Source organism: Oryctolagus cuniculus, chromosome X (genome assembly GCF_051225735.1).
Source record: "Oryctolagus cuniculus isolate XC-2025 breed Fujian yellow rabbit chromosome X, ASM5122573v1, whole genome shotgun sequence".
Taxonomy (NCBI): Eukaryota; Metazoa; Chordata; class Mammalia; order Lagomorpha; family Leporidae; genus Oryctolagus; species Oryctolagus cuniculus.
Window position 1 is genome coordinate 4,769,980 of NC_142888.1, and position 18,050 is coordinate 4,788,029.

The window sequence follows — 18,050 nt, forward strand, 5'->3', positions numbered from 1 at the left end:
CCTTTAAATGAAAATCATCCTAGAATTTACTAATCTGGGTGCAATGTTAGGAAAACGAATCTCACACGCACACACGCACACACACAATGGGACCCAAAACTGCTGCCAAAGCTAAATGGAAGATATTCTTTTTCACTGTAAAAGGTCATTGTACATAAAAGTGGCAACATTTGGTCTTTCCCACTGGGCCAAATACGAAATTAAACCAGTTTTGGTCGGTATGAGCTGCATCTATGATTGCTTAGCTCCTTAACCACCAAGACCGCGGTGAGACTTTCACTAAGAGGTTGTGAAAGGTACTGGGGTTTGACCACAATGAGATGGGAGGCAGAGGGGAGGGAGTAGAACATGCTGCCCTGCCCACCTGCCTCCGACACAGCCCAGTTCTTTGTCCTTTGCTCTAGCCTGATGAGGATGCCAATTATTTTTCCATTTCCTACTCTTTCAAAATTGATAAAACCGTCTACTGAAAGGCTGCCTTTGGACGCTCCGTGCTTGCAAATCTATGCTGAATCATATTGAAGTCACTGGATGTGCTCTTCACATTGAAACAATCTGTCCTGTCAGACTTGCTGGCATCGTCTGCGAGAGCAAGCGCAATAGCACTCGCAATGTGATCTGCGCTTCTTCTCTATATCATTTAGAGTGATTGGGGGGGAGGGGAGTCTTCTCTCAGGATTGTAAGAGTTTTATCATGCGACCAGAAAGCTGCAGTCACTCTTGAGGGTTTTGGTTATTGGCAACTATCAATGTCTTCAGAAATAATTTAGAAACTGCACCCTCCAGCCTCATCCATTCTATTTATATTCACATTCAGAGTTTGTAGCTTTCACTTGCTTCAGAACAATTCTTACCATTGAGACTTGTAGTTTGAACCTCTTTTTGTCCCAAGGAGAAAAACAAGGTGAAAGTACAAGTCAAACCCAAACTTAACAAATTGGGCCAAATCTACGTTTAAATGTTTTCAAAATCTTGCCTGGAGTACCATTGGAGTAGGAAACAAAACCGACAGATGATTCATCTGCAAGAGAAAATGACAACAAAACATTAAAATAATAACAACATGGAGATAATTATTAAATTTTTAAGGAGTTAGAACTTTTGAGACAATTACGGAAAGAAATAGAAACCATACTAGCAGATCCATCTGTAAGCCCCACAATCACTTTGTGAGCATGCATTTAAAAACAAATTACTTGGGCCGGCGCCGCGGCTCACTAGGCTAATCCTCCGCCTAGCGGCGCCGGCACACCGGGTTCTAGTCCCGGTAGGGGCGCCGGATTCTGTCCCGGTTGCCCCTCTTCCAGGCCAGCCCTCTGCTGTGGCCAGGGAGTGCAGTGGAGGATGGCCCAGGTGCTTGGGCCCTGCACCCTATGGGAGACCAGGAAAAGCACCTGGCTCCTGGCTCCTGCCATCGGATCAGCGCGGTGCGCCGGCCGCAGCGCGCCAACCGCGGCGGCCATTGGAGGGTGAACCAACGGCAAAGGAAGACCTTTCTCTCTGTCTCTCTCTCTCACTGTCCACTCTGCCTGTCAAAAAAAAAAAAAAAAAAAAAAAAAAAAAAAAAACAAATTACTTGGGATTGGCGCTGTGGTGCAGTGGGTTAACGCCCTGGCCTGAAGCACCAGCATCCTATATGGGCACCAGTTCAAGACCCAGCTGCTCCACTTCCAATCCAGCTCTCTGCTATGGCCTGGGAAAGCAGTAGAAGATGTCCCAAGTCCTTGGGCCCCTGCACCCGCGTGGGGGAACTGGAAGCAGCTCCTAGCTCCTGGCTGTGGATTGGCATACCTCTGGCCATTGCAGCCAATTGGGGAGTGAACCGGCAGATGGAAGACTTCTCTCTCTCTGCCTCTTCTCTCTCTCTCTCTGCCTCTTCCCTCTCTCTCTCTGCCTCTTCCCTCTCTCTCTCTCTGCCTCTTCTCTCTCTCTCTCTCTCTCTCTCTGCCTCTTCCCTCTCTCTCTCTCTGCCTCTTCTCTCTCTCTCTCTCTCTCTCTCTGCCTCTTCTCTCTCTCTGCCTCTTCTCTCTCTCTCTGCCTCTTCTCTCTCTCTCTGCCTCTCTCTCTGCCTCTTCTCTCTCTCTGCCTCTTCTCTCTCTCTCTCTGCTTCTCCTCTCTGTGTAACTCTGAGTTTCACATAAATAAATAAATCTTTATAATAAAAATTACTTGGAAGGCAGAGGCCGCACCCATTCACTGGTTCACTGCCCAAATGCCTGCAAAGGTAAGGGCCAGACCAGGCAGGAGCCAGGAACACAATCCGGGTCTCCTGTGTGAGTGGCAAGGACCCGAGTACTTGGGCCATCATTGCTATCTCCCTTGGCAGGAATCTGGAATTGGTAGCCAGAGTTGCAAATCAAACCCAGGCACTCCAACGTGGGATGTGGGCATCTTAACCACTGGAACAGATGCCTGCCCCCCAGGGCAGTGAGTACACATGGAATTGGAATTGCAGAGGAAGGGGCCTGAAACCTACAATCACAAAGTCTATGCATGGAATCTTATGGAAATGAGTTTTAGAAGCACACCAAAATACAAGAAATGCTTCTTTCAAGATTTTTAAGAGTTCTAGGAAACATTTTAAATAACTGCTTGAACCATAGAGATGAAATATATTGGTACACTGGCTCCATTCTGTTTGAATGATGCCTACTTCTTCCAAGTGAACTTGGGATTTTAAAAAAAAGTTTCTGCCACTCAATACTATCCTATTGAACACAATTTCCTGGTAAGTTATTTTAAAATATGGCTGCTATTAAGACAATCAAGCTATAAATTTCCAGGGGAATAACTCCATTTATATTCAGAGATCAATCTGCTACACACACTATGTATACTGAAGTATTAAAGATCCAATGGCCTGACCTCATCACGAGAAAAGCCAACAAATATTTGACAACTCAAATGAGTTTTATACCAAGGATCCTGGTTTTCAGTCTGGAGGGACAAAATCTGGGTGTGTCTGGGCACTTGGCTGGCCTGTTTGAGACTGCTCATGCGTTGCCTGGAATGCGCACACACACCCTGTCCCACATTATTGCTTCCATATTTTGTCACTTCATGATTTTTTTTTTAATTACCAAAGGTATGTCTTGGGAAAGACAATTTCCGAAGAGCAAGACTCACAGTATGGATATGGAATACTTTGCTCTTGCACAGAACAAAATAATTGATTTAAAGTTTTTAAGTGAATGGCCATTAACGCTCCCAAATGTTGATGCCTGGAGACATCAGGCAAAGAAAGAGGCCGGTGGCACATCTACCCATGTATCCCTCGGTGCTACCCCTGGCTCTTGCACTCCGGCTTCAGCAGCTCTCCTCTGGGACAGCCACAACCCAGGCTGTAACTAGCTCTGCTGGGTTCCCTAAGGCCCCATTCTCCACTGCAGGCAAGCACAATTTTGCAGGCACCACCATAGTTAAGTTTGCTGGAGGCTATTCTACCAGAAGCAAACTACGTGTTCACTGCAGTCTGGTACGTAACGACCAGAGAGCAAACTGGCCCAGGGAAAGATGAGCTTGGCTCTGGAGGCCCGCAGGCCTGGTTCTGATCTTTGCCTCATGACTCAATAACTCACAGTAATGACAGTTATTATTTATTGAGGCTTGACTGTGTTAGGCAATGTGTTACAGTTCATCTTCACAAGTACCCTACAAGGCAGGTACCATGGTTGTCCCCAATTGACACCTCAGGGAAGTGAGGCACTTGCCCATCATTGTGCAGCTAGCAGTGAGGTGAAGAGGGGTGGTCAGAGTAAAACTCCAAATAATCTGGCTCTAGACACTGTGCCAACACGAGCCTCAGCTGCCTCCCCTGTGACATGAACACAACAGTTCTCACGCTGCAAGACTGAGAATGAGCAGTGTGCGTGAGGAGTAACAACGATTATTATCAAATTGTTGGAAATAAACGAATCAATACTACTAGAAGCTCATTTTCACACAGCAAAGGATAGAATGGAAGCTGACTCACTTGTTACCATAAAAGTCTGTTCTGGAACCTAGGGCACAGCAGAAACAAGACACAAGTCGGACAGGCCACATGCTGCTGCCTTCATGGGACATGGCGCTGGAAGCTGATCTTGGGAAAGTATCCCCACTGCCCGAGGCTTCACGCTCTCCTCAGCTAAAGGCTGACGCGAGGCCACTGTCCCCTAGGGCGCCATTCCAGCTAGCAGTCTCGAATCCTGGTTCAGTTCCTGGTCCCCGCCGATCTAGGCTCCAGTTCATTTGTCCTCGCCTTACTCGACTTACAGCACTAGTGAACGCTGAGCCCTTTGAAGCCTTTTGGAAAAACACTCCCTCGGCAGGGAAATGGAGGAACTTTACGAGAACATCGCATCCCTCAAGTACAAGAACATCTGGCACGTTTGTGTTCTTGCCTCTCTGTGGGAGACGTGTGAACTTCGGCACCAAAAATAATGGAAGAATGTAAGCGGCCGCCATAAGGAAAACCAGTTTCTTCCAGTGACTCCCTCTCCAGCTTTGCCCAGGAAAATGGAAGGACTACTAGGTCTGTCCTCTTGGCTACGTTTGCTACTGATTTCTCGGGTGTAGACTGCATGACATAATTAAGCTTCTTAGAGGAAAACCCAGTTTGCTGTGTCTGACTCCATGCCACATTTGTGTGAATTTTTAAAATATTTTTCCTGAAATTCCCCGAAGTCATTTTAAAAAAGTCTTACCAGGTGGCAATAACAGACTGGAATTATCAGCGTTTTCTGTTGAGGAAAAAGGTGATTTAGATTAGTTTAGTTCATGTACCGGTTTGCAGATTAGCATCTTCGATAAGAGTGAATGCCATAAACAGGAGTGTCAATTTGTAAAGTCAACAACAGGAGTCACTGTGCACTTACTCCTCATGTAGGATCTCTGTCCATAATGTGCTGTAACTTGAGACTTAATGCTATAATGAGTACTCAAACAGTATATTTCGCTTTGTGTTTCTATGGGGGTGCAAACTGTTGAAATCTTTACTTAATGTGTACTAAACTGATCTTATGTTAAAAAAAAAAAAAGAAATTATCAATTCCCAACTTGACTCTCACTGGGATTAAACATGACAATAGGTCTGATCTGATTTCATCATCATTTAAAAAAATCATCTATTATTTTTCACTTTATGTTTCTGTGTGGGAGCAAACTGTTGAAATCCTTACTTAATGTATACTAAGCTGATCTTCTGTATATTAAGATAATCGAAAATGAATCTTGATGTGAATGGAAGGGGAGAGGGAGTGGGAAAGGGGAGGGTTGTGGGTGGGAGGGACGGTATGGGGGGGAAGCCATTGTAATCCATAAATCGTACTTTGGAAATTTATATTCATTAAATAAAAGTTAAAAAAAAAAGAAAAAAAAAAAGAGTGAATGTAAAAGGAGTTGCAAGTAGCTACCGAGAGAGGGCAGCATGTTGCTTTACTATTTTTCACCAGCCTGATCAGTCCTTCTTTTCAAGTCTCTACGAAGACAGACCTCTGGTGAAGCATCCTGCAGGTTTTGCTATATAATGGTTAGTTCATTTCAAACTAAGAATGATGACTAAGAACTTCAGAGGTTGGCCAATACTCACTAAAATGTGTAAATTTCCACCAACTGTGCTGCTTTTTAGCACGGACTTTAACTCCTAAGAAAGAAGTGCTTTAATAGGTATAAACTAGATGAGTGGGCTTGGGGTGTAAAAACTACAAGAGCTACCGAATTTCATTTTGGGAAGAGGTTCAGATCCAGTTCTTTTTTTTTCCTGTGTGAAAAAATAATGCAGGCTTATTAGAAAGGCTTTGGAAATTACAGATAAAATGAAGAAAATAAAAACCACTGATAATTTTACCACCCAGGGATAAATGATATTAACATTGTAGCTTATATTTTCTGTATGTCTACATATGTAAACAGATATATGCATGCATGTGTGCATTCGTATGTATAAAAAGGATTGTATCACAAAAATATTTACAACTTGATTTTTCTAATGATGGTATATCCTGGACATTGTCTTTTATCATTAAATAATTTTCCACAGCACCATTTGTGATGGATGCCCAGTAGTTAACTGACTGGTTGTATCAGTTATCCATATAACAAGTTACCTTTTAATGGGTATTTTGGTTTGTACTGTTTTTCATGATTATAAACAACACTGCAGTAAATGCTTTTGGTTAAATTTTTGCACACATACTTGGTGGTTTCTTTTAGAAATTTCAGGAATTTGGATTGTCAAAATGCCCCACAGAAAACCTGAACCATTTATACTACTATCTGCTGCATATGAAAATGTTACTTCCCCAAACCCTCACCAACATCGGGTGTTATCTCATAAATTAAATGTTTCCAATGAATCTTAATGAAGAATGAGATGGAAGAGGGAGTAGGAGGTGGGATGGGAGTGGGGGTGGGAGGGCGGGTATGGGGGGAAGAACCACTATATTCCAAAAAGCTGTAGCTATGAAACTTATACTAAATAAGTTTTCTCAGAATAATTTTCAGTGTTATCCTTATATAAGGGATCTGCAAAAAGTTAATGGAAAATGTATTATGAAAAAACTACGTTGATTTCAGTTTTTACACCAAAATAAATTTATCTTTTAATGTTTTAATGTACAGTCAGTAGGAAAGAATAAGTATGGAAACTAAAAATTGCAGAATGAACACACCTGGTGGCCTCTCGAGCCCATTTTCCTGAAGTGACAGTAAATAACTGGTCATTTCTGGATAATTAGTCACAGTTCTGCTTGAAAGCCGGGCCAAATGAGTGCTCAGCTTCCCCAGTCACCCTGCAGCCAGCAAGGCAAGCGTAGGCAGAGTGGTTTGCCTTGATGCCCTCACTTAGCTGAAATTATCTGCCCTCAGTCTCTGTTCTTCAATATATCCCTTACAATACTCTAATGTTCTACCAGTTGAAGAGTTTGTTGAGTCACCTTTCCAAGCATTAATTTCAAAAGTACTCTGGGGAGCACTAAGGGGCGATCAGACATTCACACTTTAGTGTGAGTTAACGTACACTGGCTAAATTCTTCTGATCATCTAGCGACAACTTAACACACGGGCAATGTAGAAGAACACTGGGGAAGAGTCAACATTCAACACGGGCTCCTCTGAGCACACTTTTTGCTCGTGTAGGCAGCTGAAGGTGGAGTTGGGCAGGTGCATGACAAAGGCAAGGAGCAGGGTGAAGGCACTGGGCAAAAGTTGAGTTCCACAGAAGAGGGAGGCAGCGTGACATTGGGAGGGCAACAGAGGCGTGCTTTGCCATTTGTCCCAGTGGCTGACCAGCATCAGCAGAGACAGCCCAAGTCCTTGGGCCCTGCACGCATGTGGAAAACCTGGATAGAGTTTGTGCTCCTAGCTTCAGCCTGGCCCAGACCTGGCTGTTGCAGCCATTTGACAAGTGAAGCTCGGAATGGAAGATGTCTCTCCCACCTCTCCCCTCCCCCCACTTTGAATAAATGAGTAAATCTTTGAAAATTTTTTGAGTTGACTGGTGAAATCTCTGTCAGTCAAGACTGAGTCAGGAGCCTACAACAGGTAGTTCACGAGCAGAAATTTAACACAGGTGAAAGGCTGGAGCGGTGGGGAGGCCAGCAACAGTAAAAAGGTGCTGCTGCTTCTCGGGCTGCATGAGCAAGGGAGGCGGGAGGCATAACCGAGTGCCAGGAGCAGCCACAGCACCGGAGCTGAGACCACGAGGGGGTCTGCCCAGTGAGACTGGAGTCATGGAGGAGCCACAGTCCCTCGTGGAGATGCCAGCCAAAACCTGCTCTCCACTCTCCTGCTGCTGCTGCCCACTGGCCACATCTGGCTGGAAGCCATTTGTCAAGGGGATGGGAAATATACTGCAAGGAGTCAGGTCAGGGAAGGATGATGGATGGATTTGAAAGTCACGAGACAAAGTGGCCTACACCGTGTCGACAAATCCTCTCAGGACTGCTGTCACTCGGAATCCCAGTGTGGAGGAGCGTTCTAACCACCAAGCACAGCAAACACTGGACTTGACAGCTCTTACAAGGATCTGCGCGAATGTCTGTCCCAATTCAAATTGAAAACAACATGGAAAATGGCCATCGTGAATCCTCATGGCCTTCAAGGCCTCCAACGGTGATGTCAGTAATACACCCCTGCCCACTGTTTGTTTCTTACTGATGCCCTTGCTTCTTTGGATCGCCTCCCAGATAAACCACCTGCACTCAAGCCAAGCAAGAGCACATCTGGGTGTTCCTGAAGGCTTCTTTTTTCTCCACACCATTTGACACTGCAGTAGGTGCGAAACCTTCAAATGGAGAGATGGTTGTCTTGCAGCTGTGATGGGTAATACTAACAAGAAGTGGCCTGTAACACAGCCACACTTAAGTAAAGACTTCATCTTTTAGGAGTAGATGTAAAGAGGATACGATGAACTGACCCATGGGTGAATATCTGAGACCCAACTGACACTTGTAATCTGGGGGCAGTCCTCCTCTGGATTGAGTCACTGTCCCATAGCAAGATGGTTAAAAACAAGCTGCCACGCCTGGGCACTCTTATATGGGAGCCCCAAACAAAACAATCATTTTGTTGTTGTTATATTGGCTCTTCAGGACTTGGGACAACAGCCACTCTTCCAGGAAGAAGCATTTTCAGTTTTTACTACAGAACCAAAAGAGAAAAGTGACTGAAAACATTGCTAATTCGGCACATCCGAGATGTGTTTACTTGAGCTGTAACTGTCTTGCTTCACACTGCTCAATAAGTTCGCTTACATAATGTCATTTTTAAAAGATTAATACTGACATCACTAAAGAAAACTTGAGCTCTTAGCTGATGGAACTTGGCAAATGGCAAATGATCAGCAGTTCGAGGGGGACTTTGGCCAGAATGGGAAGGTGCAATGCGTTCTTGGTCCCTGAACCCCTGACTCCTGCTCTTCCCGCACCTGTGCATGGTATCGCTCGCCAACCCCCTTGGCCCTTGTCTCTCCAGATCAGGGGTTTATGGATCGCTCTTCCCCCTGCCCCCGCAGGGTCCATGAGGTGCATTTTCGATGTCCATAAACTCCCTGAAAGAAAACGCAAATTGGTGTGCAGTTTAGATGCTTGGGAGTAGAGTGGCAAAGGGGAGTCTACTGTTCATTACCAAGCACCTGTGTGCCATTGTGAAGACCAGGCACTGTAGAAATCATAACTCACTCAGTGCTCCTCACAACTTCTAAGGTAAGTAGCCCCATTTTACATAAGAGGAAACTGAGGCACAGAGCAATCAAATCACTTACAAGACGACTGAGGAAAGAGCAGAACGAGGATGTGAGCCGGGCTCTGTAGCCCCACTGCACTGGGCTGTTTCTCATCTTGGGCTGTGCTCTAAAACAAGGAGCCCCCAGACCTACTGACTGTCGCCTCTGCCAGGAGGGATGTACCCTTTAGGAGGCAGTGAGATAACTTCTGACAGGCGAGGCGTCGTGGACCACCGTCGCCCCTTCCCAGTGTCCCTGAGACCAGACACACAGCCAGTCCTCTCTGGGCCGCCGGGCGAGGCCCGCGCTGGTGTAGAATCTCGGCTGTGCTCTTCCTTTCAGGAAGCCAGCCACGATCTGTGTTCAGAACAATGGTAGCTTCTGGAACTACTTCAGTCTGAAGCCCTGTAAATGTTGCTGGCGGGACTGGCTTTTATGGAGCATTCACAACACGGGCGTCCCATCCCTGCTCCTTGGTGGAATCATCCCACCGTTTGTAGGGAGCAGATGGCTCTCCACCCCGTGTTCCCTCAGTCAGCCGTCCTGGCCTCCCTGCTGTTCCCCCAGCACACCAGTCTAGTCCCATATCAGGGCCTTAGCACTTGCTGCTCCTTCTGCCTGAAACCCTTTCCCCCCAGGGAGCTCCTGGGCTTGCCCTGGTGCCGCCTTTAAATTTTGCTGTGAACTGAGGAGGGAAATCTGAGAAAGCCAGAGAGCCAACCACTACAGTAGACTGGGCACGACACAACGAAGACTTGAACCCAAGCTTGGGAAGCTGGCATGTAAAGAGATGTTCCATTGATGGACGTGGGATTGAAGGGTGTATGTTTCTCACTGTGGTGTGAGGGGCAAGCAAGAGTCAGCCTGCCAACAGCTCATGTCTTGAATCCCTCAAGAAGGCAGTGTGGAAGATATGTTGAGAGCCTAGATTCCCAAAGACCAGGATGGTCCAGGTCCAAATCTTGCCTCTGTCACTTGTTAACTCCATCACTTTGACAAGTTACTTAACCCATCTGCACTTCCATTTCCCACCTGTAAAATTAGGCCAGAAATGAATCGGACTAGGGCTTATTTCACAGGTACTACCGCTGCAGTACCGAAGAATATGCAGTAAGCACTGCTCATCTCAGTAACTGATAGAACCATGCTTCCTCTAGTCCTCATTCTCCCAGTGACTCATCTAAAAATGATTTCTCTCTTCTACGTATAAGGCTTCCACTTCCACTTTTCTCTTTATGCTACTTGCTTCCAATTTTCAAAATGCACTTGGGATCACTTTAGAAACATGGAAGAAGGAAGGCTTCAGAAGATCTGATAACCATACCCTCTATTTCACAAATTTTTATACAAAGTCACGACAGGTGAACTTTCAAGGAAGAAAATGGAAGGCACAGTTAATTATAATGTTATTAGGTTGTCTACGTGTGGGATGTACAGTCTCCCTAGGGGTTATATAGGCTACTTCTAAAACCTAACATCAAGGTTTCTCTGATTATAAGTCATACTGTGAGCTTATGTGGAGAAAATTCTAAACCACAGAAGAATATGAAGAAAAACTAAATACAGTCTTACCACTCAAAGATAATGTTAGCTGGCTGTAGAGATCTTCGGAATATCTTTGGGCCAGCTGCAGAACTGAGCCAATGAAACAGAGCCTTGGGACACGTTCACATCATATTTTCCTTAGAAGAATTAATATGGGGCAGGCGTCTGGCACAGTGCTTAAGAAGCCACTTGGGACTCCTGCATCCCATATCAGAGTGCCTGGGTTTGAATCTCAGCTCCACTTCTGATTCCAGCTTCCTGTTCATGTACAGCAGCAGATGATAGCTCAAGTACTTGCATCCCTGACACCCACCGGGGAGATCCAGATTGGGTTTGGGGCTCCTGGCTTTGTCCTGGCCCAGCTTTGACTGTTAAGGGCATTTGCGGAATAAACCAGGGGATGGAAGATCGATCGCTCGCTCTCTCTTTCAAATAAATTAAAATAATAAACTGAAGCACATTAGTGAAACACCTTAAGGTCATCAGTAAGATTTGATTCCAAAAAGTGTAGAGTCTACAGTCTTAACCTTAGGCCATCCCATGAAGGTCACAGTGCCCTGGCTTGGCACAATGGGCCTAGGTGGCTCTGGTGGAATCTCCTGCCCTTGAATGACAACAATGGGCTCCCCCAGCTCTCTTAGATTGTATGTGCTTCAGTTTTTATACCACCTTAAGAAAGGATGCCTCCCTTGCCTCTCTCTACCTGATCTTCCAATGGTAGAATGATATGTAGCAAACAAGCCTCGTGAGAAAGGTCACGGTCAAATGTATTAGGTAAGGAAAAGTGAGCTGCCATTAAGCATAAACCCTGAAATCTCAAGGGCTTTAAAATGGGTTATTGGGGCCTGCGCTGTGGCACAGCAGGTTAAGCTACTACCTGTAGTGCTGGCATCCCATATGAGTGCTGGTTTGAGACCCAGCTGCTCCACTTCCAATCCAGCTCTCTGCTATGGCCTGGGAAAGCAAGAGAAGACTGACTCAAGTGCTTGGGCCTCTGCACTCCATGTAGGAGACCAGGATGGAGTTCTAGGTTCCTGGCTTCAGGCTTCAGCCATCTGGAAACTGAACCAGTGGATGAAAGATTCTCTCTTCCCCCCACCCTGTGTGTGTGTGTGTGTGTGTGTGTGTGTGTTGATCTTTCCCACTCTCTGTAGTGCTACATTTCAAATAAATTTTTAAAAGTATTTTCTGCATATGAATGCCCAATTGGCAGCCTGTCATGGAGGACTGAGCTGGGGGGCAGGGGGAGGAGTGTCTTTCAGGGAGCCAGGTTGACAGAGGCACTGTGGTCTTCAACTTGAAAATTCCAAGTTTGCTCTAGAAAGCAACGGGCAGCAGGCAAAGAGAAAGGGGAATCCGGTGGGATATTGGTCATAGTGTGGCCTAGAAGTGGCACACATCCCTCTGCCCACATCCATTGGGCAGAACTTGGTCACATGGCCACTTCTAATTACAGGGGTGGCTGAGAAATGTAGTCTAGCTGTGAGCCAACGGGGAGAAAAAGTAAAAGCTTTGGTGCTAAGCCAGCCACGGTCTGCCACGTCAGATTTAATTAGAGTGCCATGAAGTTAAACTAACAATGGGACAAGATCAATGCCCAAATCATTCTCTACACCCACTTTCTCTCTTGTTCTTTGTCATATCGACAAGGTCAAGAGTCCGGGGATCAACATGCACCGGGGAGGAGCCCTTGCCATCCGGGGACTGAATGTGAATCTCCTTTGCTCCCTGCAAGCACCCAGATCGTGGTTCTTCCAGGACCCCAAGACTTGGACTCCCATTTGACAAACCAGTTCCGTAAACAATGATGTACTAGTAAAAACCACTGTGAGAAGTTGGAATTATGGTGGGCTGCATGGAAAGCCCACCTAGTTGGAAAAGTCCTATTTTTGAGTTGGCTCTGTTTTGAAGCCACATCAACCAGTAACTTTTGCTGTGGTACTTCTGGATAGAAGATCCTTAGCAGGTTCCCGGGCCTCTAGATTGTTGGTGGTTCTTATTCTAATGCTTCTCCTTACATATCTTCTTTGGCTTGTCATGAACTTTGAAAGTATGATCTAGGATTCCTTTTAACAATCTGGCACTCTGACATGATAATCTTCTCCATTAGAATAAAATACCTTTGTCCACTTCTTTCTAGTGGATGAATGAATATGCCTGCTAATCAAGCCTTAAGTTTGAAATTTGATTAAAAAGACTGAGCTCCGCACAGAGACTGACTTCATTTCAGATTCTGGCTCTGTCTCGAGTAAGTGTGGAACATTTCTCTATTTCCTTATCTGTAAAATAGGGTTGATTACTTTGAATAAAATTATACTTATCTGTCACTTTATCATAGTTCAACAATATAAGTATTATGAATGCAGACTATATCATTCTGTATCCTTGGAAGAAGTTTACATTTATGTAATAAAGTATTTTTTCTTTAATGCAAATAATAGCAATTTGTAGAGGGCATTGAAAAAAACTTGAAGATGGTTTTGTCCAATGATTTGCATGTATGCGATTTCCCTTCTAACTATAAAAACATTCTTACATACACCAGTGCTTAATTTGAGAGTATTTATTAGAAGCCCATATTTGTCTAATTCAAGTTCCCATAGCTTGGGATCATGGGAGCACCTCCTAGACAGATCACAGGGCTCCATCCCTTTGTTTTACACATCAGGAAACTGAAGCTCATAGAAATCTGTTTCAGAGGTGAAGGAGACTGGAAGATGACCTAGTGCAATATGGTAAGCTCTGCAAAGTCCGTCACGTACACTGTAGTTTCATCATTTCCACAATGCTTATTTACCCACAATAGGCTGCATAAGAAAATTAGAGTGTGATGTCTGCTTTGTTTGGAATTATATCCGCACTGGTTTTCTACTGCTGATTACAAATACTGGATACCGTCATACATCTTTGCTCAACACAAGCATGGGAAAGAAAACCTTAAATTCTTTAAAAGACAGCATCTTTTGGGAGTTGGAATTTGCTAGAAGAAAAGAATTATAAAACTGGCCATGGGTGGGGAAAGACCATATACCCAAATAGTCCAAGCACCTGAGTCCACAAGTGAGGAAACATGAAGTCATTTGCCCAAAGTTTATTGTCTTACGCTAACTCCTGAAGGCCTACTGTGTGCCAGGCACTTAGCAGGGAATAAGAATTCACATTCTAGTTGATATTATGCAACCCACTTGAAAGTTTAAAAATTCCACTTTGAAAATATCCTGTAACTGGAAATTCCTCACTAATTCAAAGTGATCTCCTCCTGCCTATACACCAAGGCCTCGATTTTGTTCGACTTAACTGTAGATCCATGTCAGTGCCATAATCAATCTTTTAAGAGCAAGGCAAAAATGTCTAGGGAGTTGAAACACAGCTGTGTGTTCAATTAATTACAAACAATTTTAATTCACTTATTAAAGCAAGATTATTACCCCTTTTAACACATTAACAATTAAAAGTTAACAATTAAATTCTATACTAAGTTCTATAACAGCATGGGAGGAACTTTAACTTTACATTTTGTGCATTCTCAAAAGCAGAGAGAATGGTATAGGTAAAATAGAGGGAGTTCAAGACTAACAATTGCCACAAATATCATTGTAAACACATCTGTAACTTATGTTGATAGTTATTAAAATTATTTACTTGACAGGCAGACTGGCAGACAATGAGACAGGTTCTATCCCCTGGTTTATTCTCCAGTGCCTGCAAGAACCAGGACTGGACCAGGCCGAAGCTAGGAGCCAGGGACACTATCCAAGTCTCCCACGTGGGTGGCAGGAACCCAAGAACTTAGGCCACCTTGATGGTTTTTAATAGTACTGTGATCTTATAAATATCAGATGTCTTGGCAAGATCAATGTTACTTCTCAAAAGATGCACCTATTCTCAAGGTATGTTTCAACAGCATGGTCTCTTGGAACCTCAACTTGACCCTGATAGACTAAATCAGTGGAACTGTTGCTTTGATTTCTCATACTTCTCTTAATCTTTTATCCAGTGCTTTGGGGGTACAAACCATCCCAGGATAAATGAATCATGGCAAAGTTGTGTAAAAACCATTTTCGAGTGCTTCAGTGACTAAACACTAGGGAAGTGGTTAAGAACACAAATTCTAGAATCCCACCACCTCCACTTTCCAGCTGTGTGAACTTGGAAGTGATTCAAACTGTCCAAGCCAAAAATAAGCACTTTGCAGGCTGGTATAGAGAGTTCTGGAAAGCTGCTTTCTGGATCTTGGCACTGTTCCTCGCTGGGTAACCTAGAAAGTTACTGCGTTGCTTTGAGCTTCAGTCATTTACCCCATCAGCAAAGTGAGGAGAACACTGACTTCTCTGCCTATGTCCAGGGAACAGACCTCCAGAAATGTCCAGTTGTGTTGCTGCTGCTGTTGTCAGTACTTAATGCCATGAGCTGCTGCTTACTGGGTCCTACCAAGAAACACTGAGGGTTTGCAGTGGAGAATCGGGCAAGGGTAGCACTGGCAACTTGGGCTTTTACTAATCAGCAAGAGCTGCTGTGGGGGCACATACCAATTTTGAATTCAAGGGATTTACTGGCATCATTATTGCTTTAGCATCCTTTGAAATTGCCTCCCATAGAAAACATAGTGTGAAAAAAATAGGACTTTGAAATTGTTTCCAATTTCACATTAGGAACTTTAACTAGGAGAACAGGCTTAAAATGGGATCGCAGAGCTGAGTGGTTCTTAGTCCTGCTAAAATCACTTGGGTCACTTGGAAGAATACTGATACCCTGGCTGCACCCCCAGAAAAATGCCATCAAAATCCCTGGGGGTGGGTCACAGACCTCAGGTCTCCTTGAAGCCCTTGGGTGATTCTAATGTACAGCCAAACTTGAGAACCTGGCATAGGTAATGAACACCTGAGACATCACACAAGAATATTCAGAATGACACTATGTCCAAGGAAGGCCCCAAGGATATCCCCAGTATCCTAGGACAATGACTTCAGAATCTGAAGACTGTCCCTACTGAGGGGTTGGACTTGCAGACTAGAATGGAATCTTAATTAGTGCAGCCCCTTCATCCTATGGACAAAGGGCAATGTATTCTTCAAGGCTAATTCTAGCCAAAGGACAGCCACCTCACTGAAGTCTTTGCAAAGGCCTGGGGCAACAGTCTGTTGTACCAGGACTCACTGGGTTCAGATGTGGATAATGCTGGGGATATAAGCTGAAGAGAGGCCCATGAAAACCAATCAACTACAGTTAGTAGAGTACTTACTGTGTGCTAGACATTATGTTTGATACAGAGAGAGCCTCCACCCCAGAGGTAGAGGAAAGGGATCCTTAAGGCCCCTTTGTCTCCTTTGCTCTAAAATGGCCTCTGGTTAACTCAATGCCTTTCGAATAAATGTGCAATATTTGTTTTCCCTCTTCCTTATAGTCAAGATGGCGTTTGGGCTGGGAATGGGGTACTAGCAACCTTCTGGCAGGAGGGAGAAGGGGCATAGGTCTGTGAGCTCACCTAGCGCTGTGGCCTGGGTTTGCAGTGGCCTTGGCAGAAACCTTGCTCACCCTGCAGGGTTCCTGAGTATCCAACCAGCAATCACCGCTGAAGGCTGTACCCAGAAGGACCCATGTTCTATTGTCTTAGAATCCCGCTCAGACCTGGGGGTGTGTCTCTCGCTGATGCAGCTCCTTTCACGCTCCATTGAGGGTCCATCATATCTTTCGAGTGGCCTCTGGTCTAGCTTGTCATACCATATTCTTTGCAGCTCTGTCCCCACCCCGGCCACCTAGTACTAGGAAACTTTAGAATCCCTACCCTGTCACATGAGAGGTGAGAGAGACTTGGCAGAGACACCACCTCCAGCCTTCTCTGCCCAAACAGTTTCACCCTTTCGCATCTCTACAATTGCCCTATGTTGGTATACAGGTCCCCTGTGAGGAGGAGTCCCTACCAAGGGTTCCAAGCGGAAAAGTAGGGCACAAAGTCCTCTGCTTTTAGTGCCCCCCTCCCTATCTAGAGAATAACTCATCACCATGTCCACCCGCCAGGAAAAGAGTCGGCACCCAACAGTAGCATCCTCATGCTTCTATGTGGGGAGTAGGATTCAGGAGGGCCGGGACATTGGCCAAGCATCCGATCAATGTCAAAGTATTTATAACATCATTTCTACAGATAGAGGATTGAAAGCAAAGAAGATGACCAGCACCGGGTTTAGTATTGTAGGACAAAGTGTAACAAGACAGGTTTTCCATCTCTCAGGAGCATACAGCCTATCTCTTGCAGCTCTAATGTCTTCTGCACAAGGAGGAACAAAGACTCGGATGAACAAAGAATGAGAGGGTAGCAGGAAATAAGGCAGCGAGGGCTTGGAGCAGGGGAATTGTAAAGGGACTTGTCACTGAAAATGCCTGCAGCACAGAAAGATCTAGGACCCAGCCCAGAGGGAGAGTAAGTTGGGGATTATAGCTCATGAGCTCACCAAACTGGCTCAAATGTATAATTATTTCCAAATGGGGAAGACAATTCTGCAAGAATGAAATTATAACCATCTTCCACTATTATGTCATCTCACCCTCTGGAAAACAGAATGGTTGTGCCCAAATGAAGACCTCCTTCAAAGACTAAAGGGGGCGGTAGGGGGAGGCACTGGTACAACCTAGGAGAGCCAGAGGCTAGAGCTGAGTATGGTTACCTGCCAAGCTCCATTTTTGGCTCCTGGTGGACCAAGACTGATTCCCTCAAATGTCACTCAATTATACAACTGAAAGTAGTAAGGCCTAAGGATTGTCCCTGTTGGCCAGTGACCTAACAGAGAGGGTCAGGCCCACCTCTCGCTGCTGTCAGGAGCAAATGAGTCAGATGTCCTGCTTCCAGGGTGAAGCTACTGGGTTTGCGGTCTGGATCCCCCAGCGCCAGGGGACTGACTGCTCCCCAGCGGCTTACTGCGAGTTCCCTCTCTACCCTGTGCCCGTGCCCCCGTGACAGGCTCACGGAGTCCTCAGACACCCACTGAGGGTGCTCCGTGCAGTCTGGTAGAGTGTGAATTAGCACAGGCCACGGATCCCCAGGGGGACCCTTCCCAGCTGTGTGGCTCTGGGCAGATGACTTAATTCCTTTGACACTCAGTTTCTTCATCAACCAAGCAAGACTCAAAATACCCTCTGCGACTAGTTTGGGGGGAGGATTAGATGACTAACATACAGAATACACCTAGAAGAGCCTGACCCGGGGTAGGCTCTCAATACTCTCCGGTTTTCCTCCCTTTGGTTTTCCCCCTGCCTCACCCACCCTTCACCCTCCTCACCCGGCACTAATGATGCACTGAAAAGACTC

General features: G+C 45.3%; 1 protein-coding gene across 21 annotated transcripts in view; it reads right to left on the reverse strand.

Moving 5' to 3' along the window:
* Positions 1–18,050, reverse strand: part of ADGRG2 (adhesion G protein-coupled receptor G2) — a 102,170-nt gene that overhangs the window by 36,978 nt on the left and 47,142 nt on the right. For 7 of the 21 annotated variants that reach the window (XM_089324149.1, XM_089324144.1, XM_051826983.3 and 4 more), the window contains 2 exons: positions 4,686–4,721; positions 977–1,021 (listed from right to left, as the gene is read on the reverse strand). In XM_089324149.1, the coding sequence (XP_089180275.1) occupies positions 977–1,021; positions 4,686–4,721 (81 nt within the window). Of the gene's footprint in view, positions 1–854; positions 879–976; positions 1,022–4,685; positions 4,722–18,050 lie in introns of all 21 variants that reach the window. The other 14 variants (XM_089324143.1, XM_089324153.1, XM_089324152.1 and 11 more) reach the window with 3 other exon arrangements.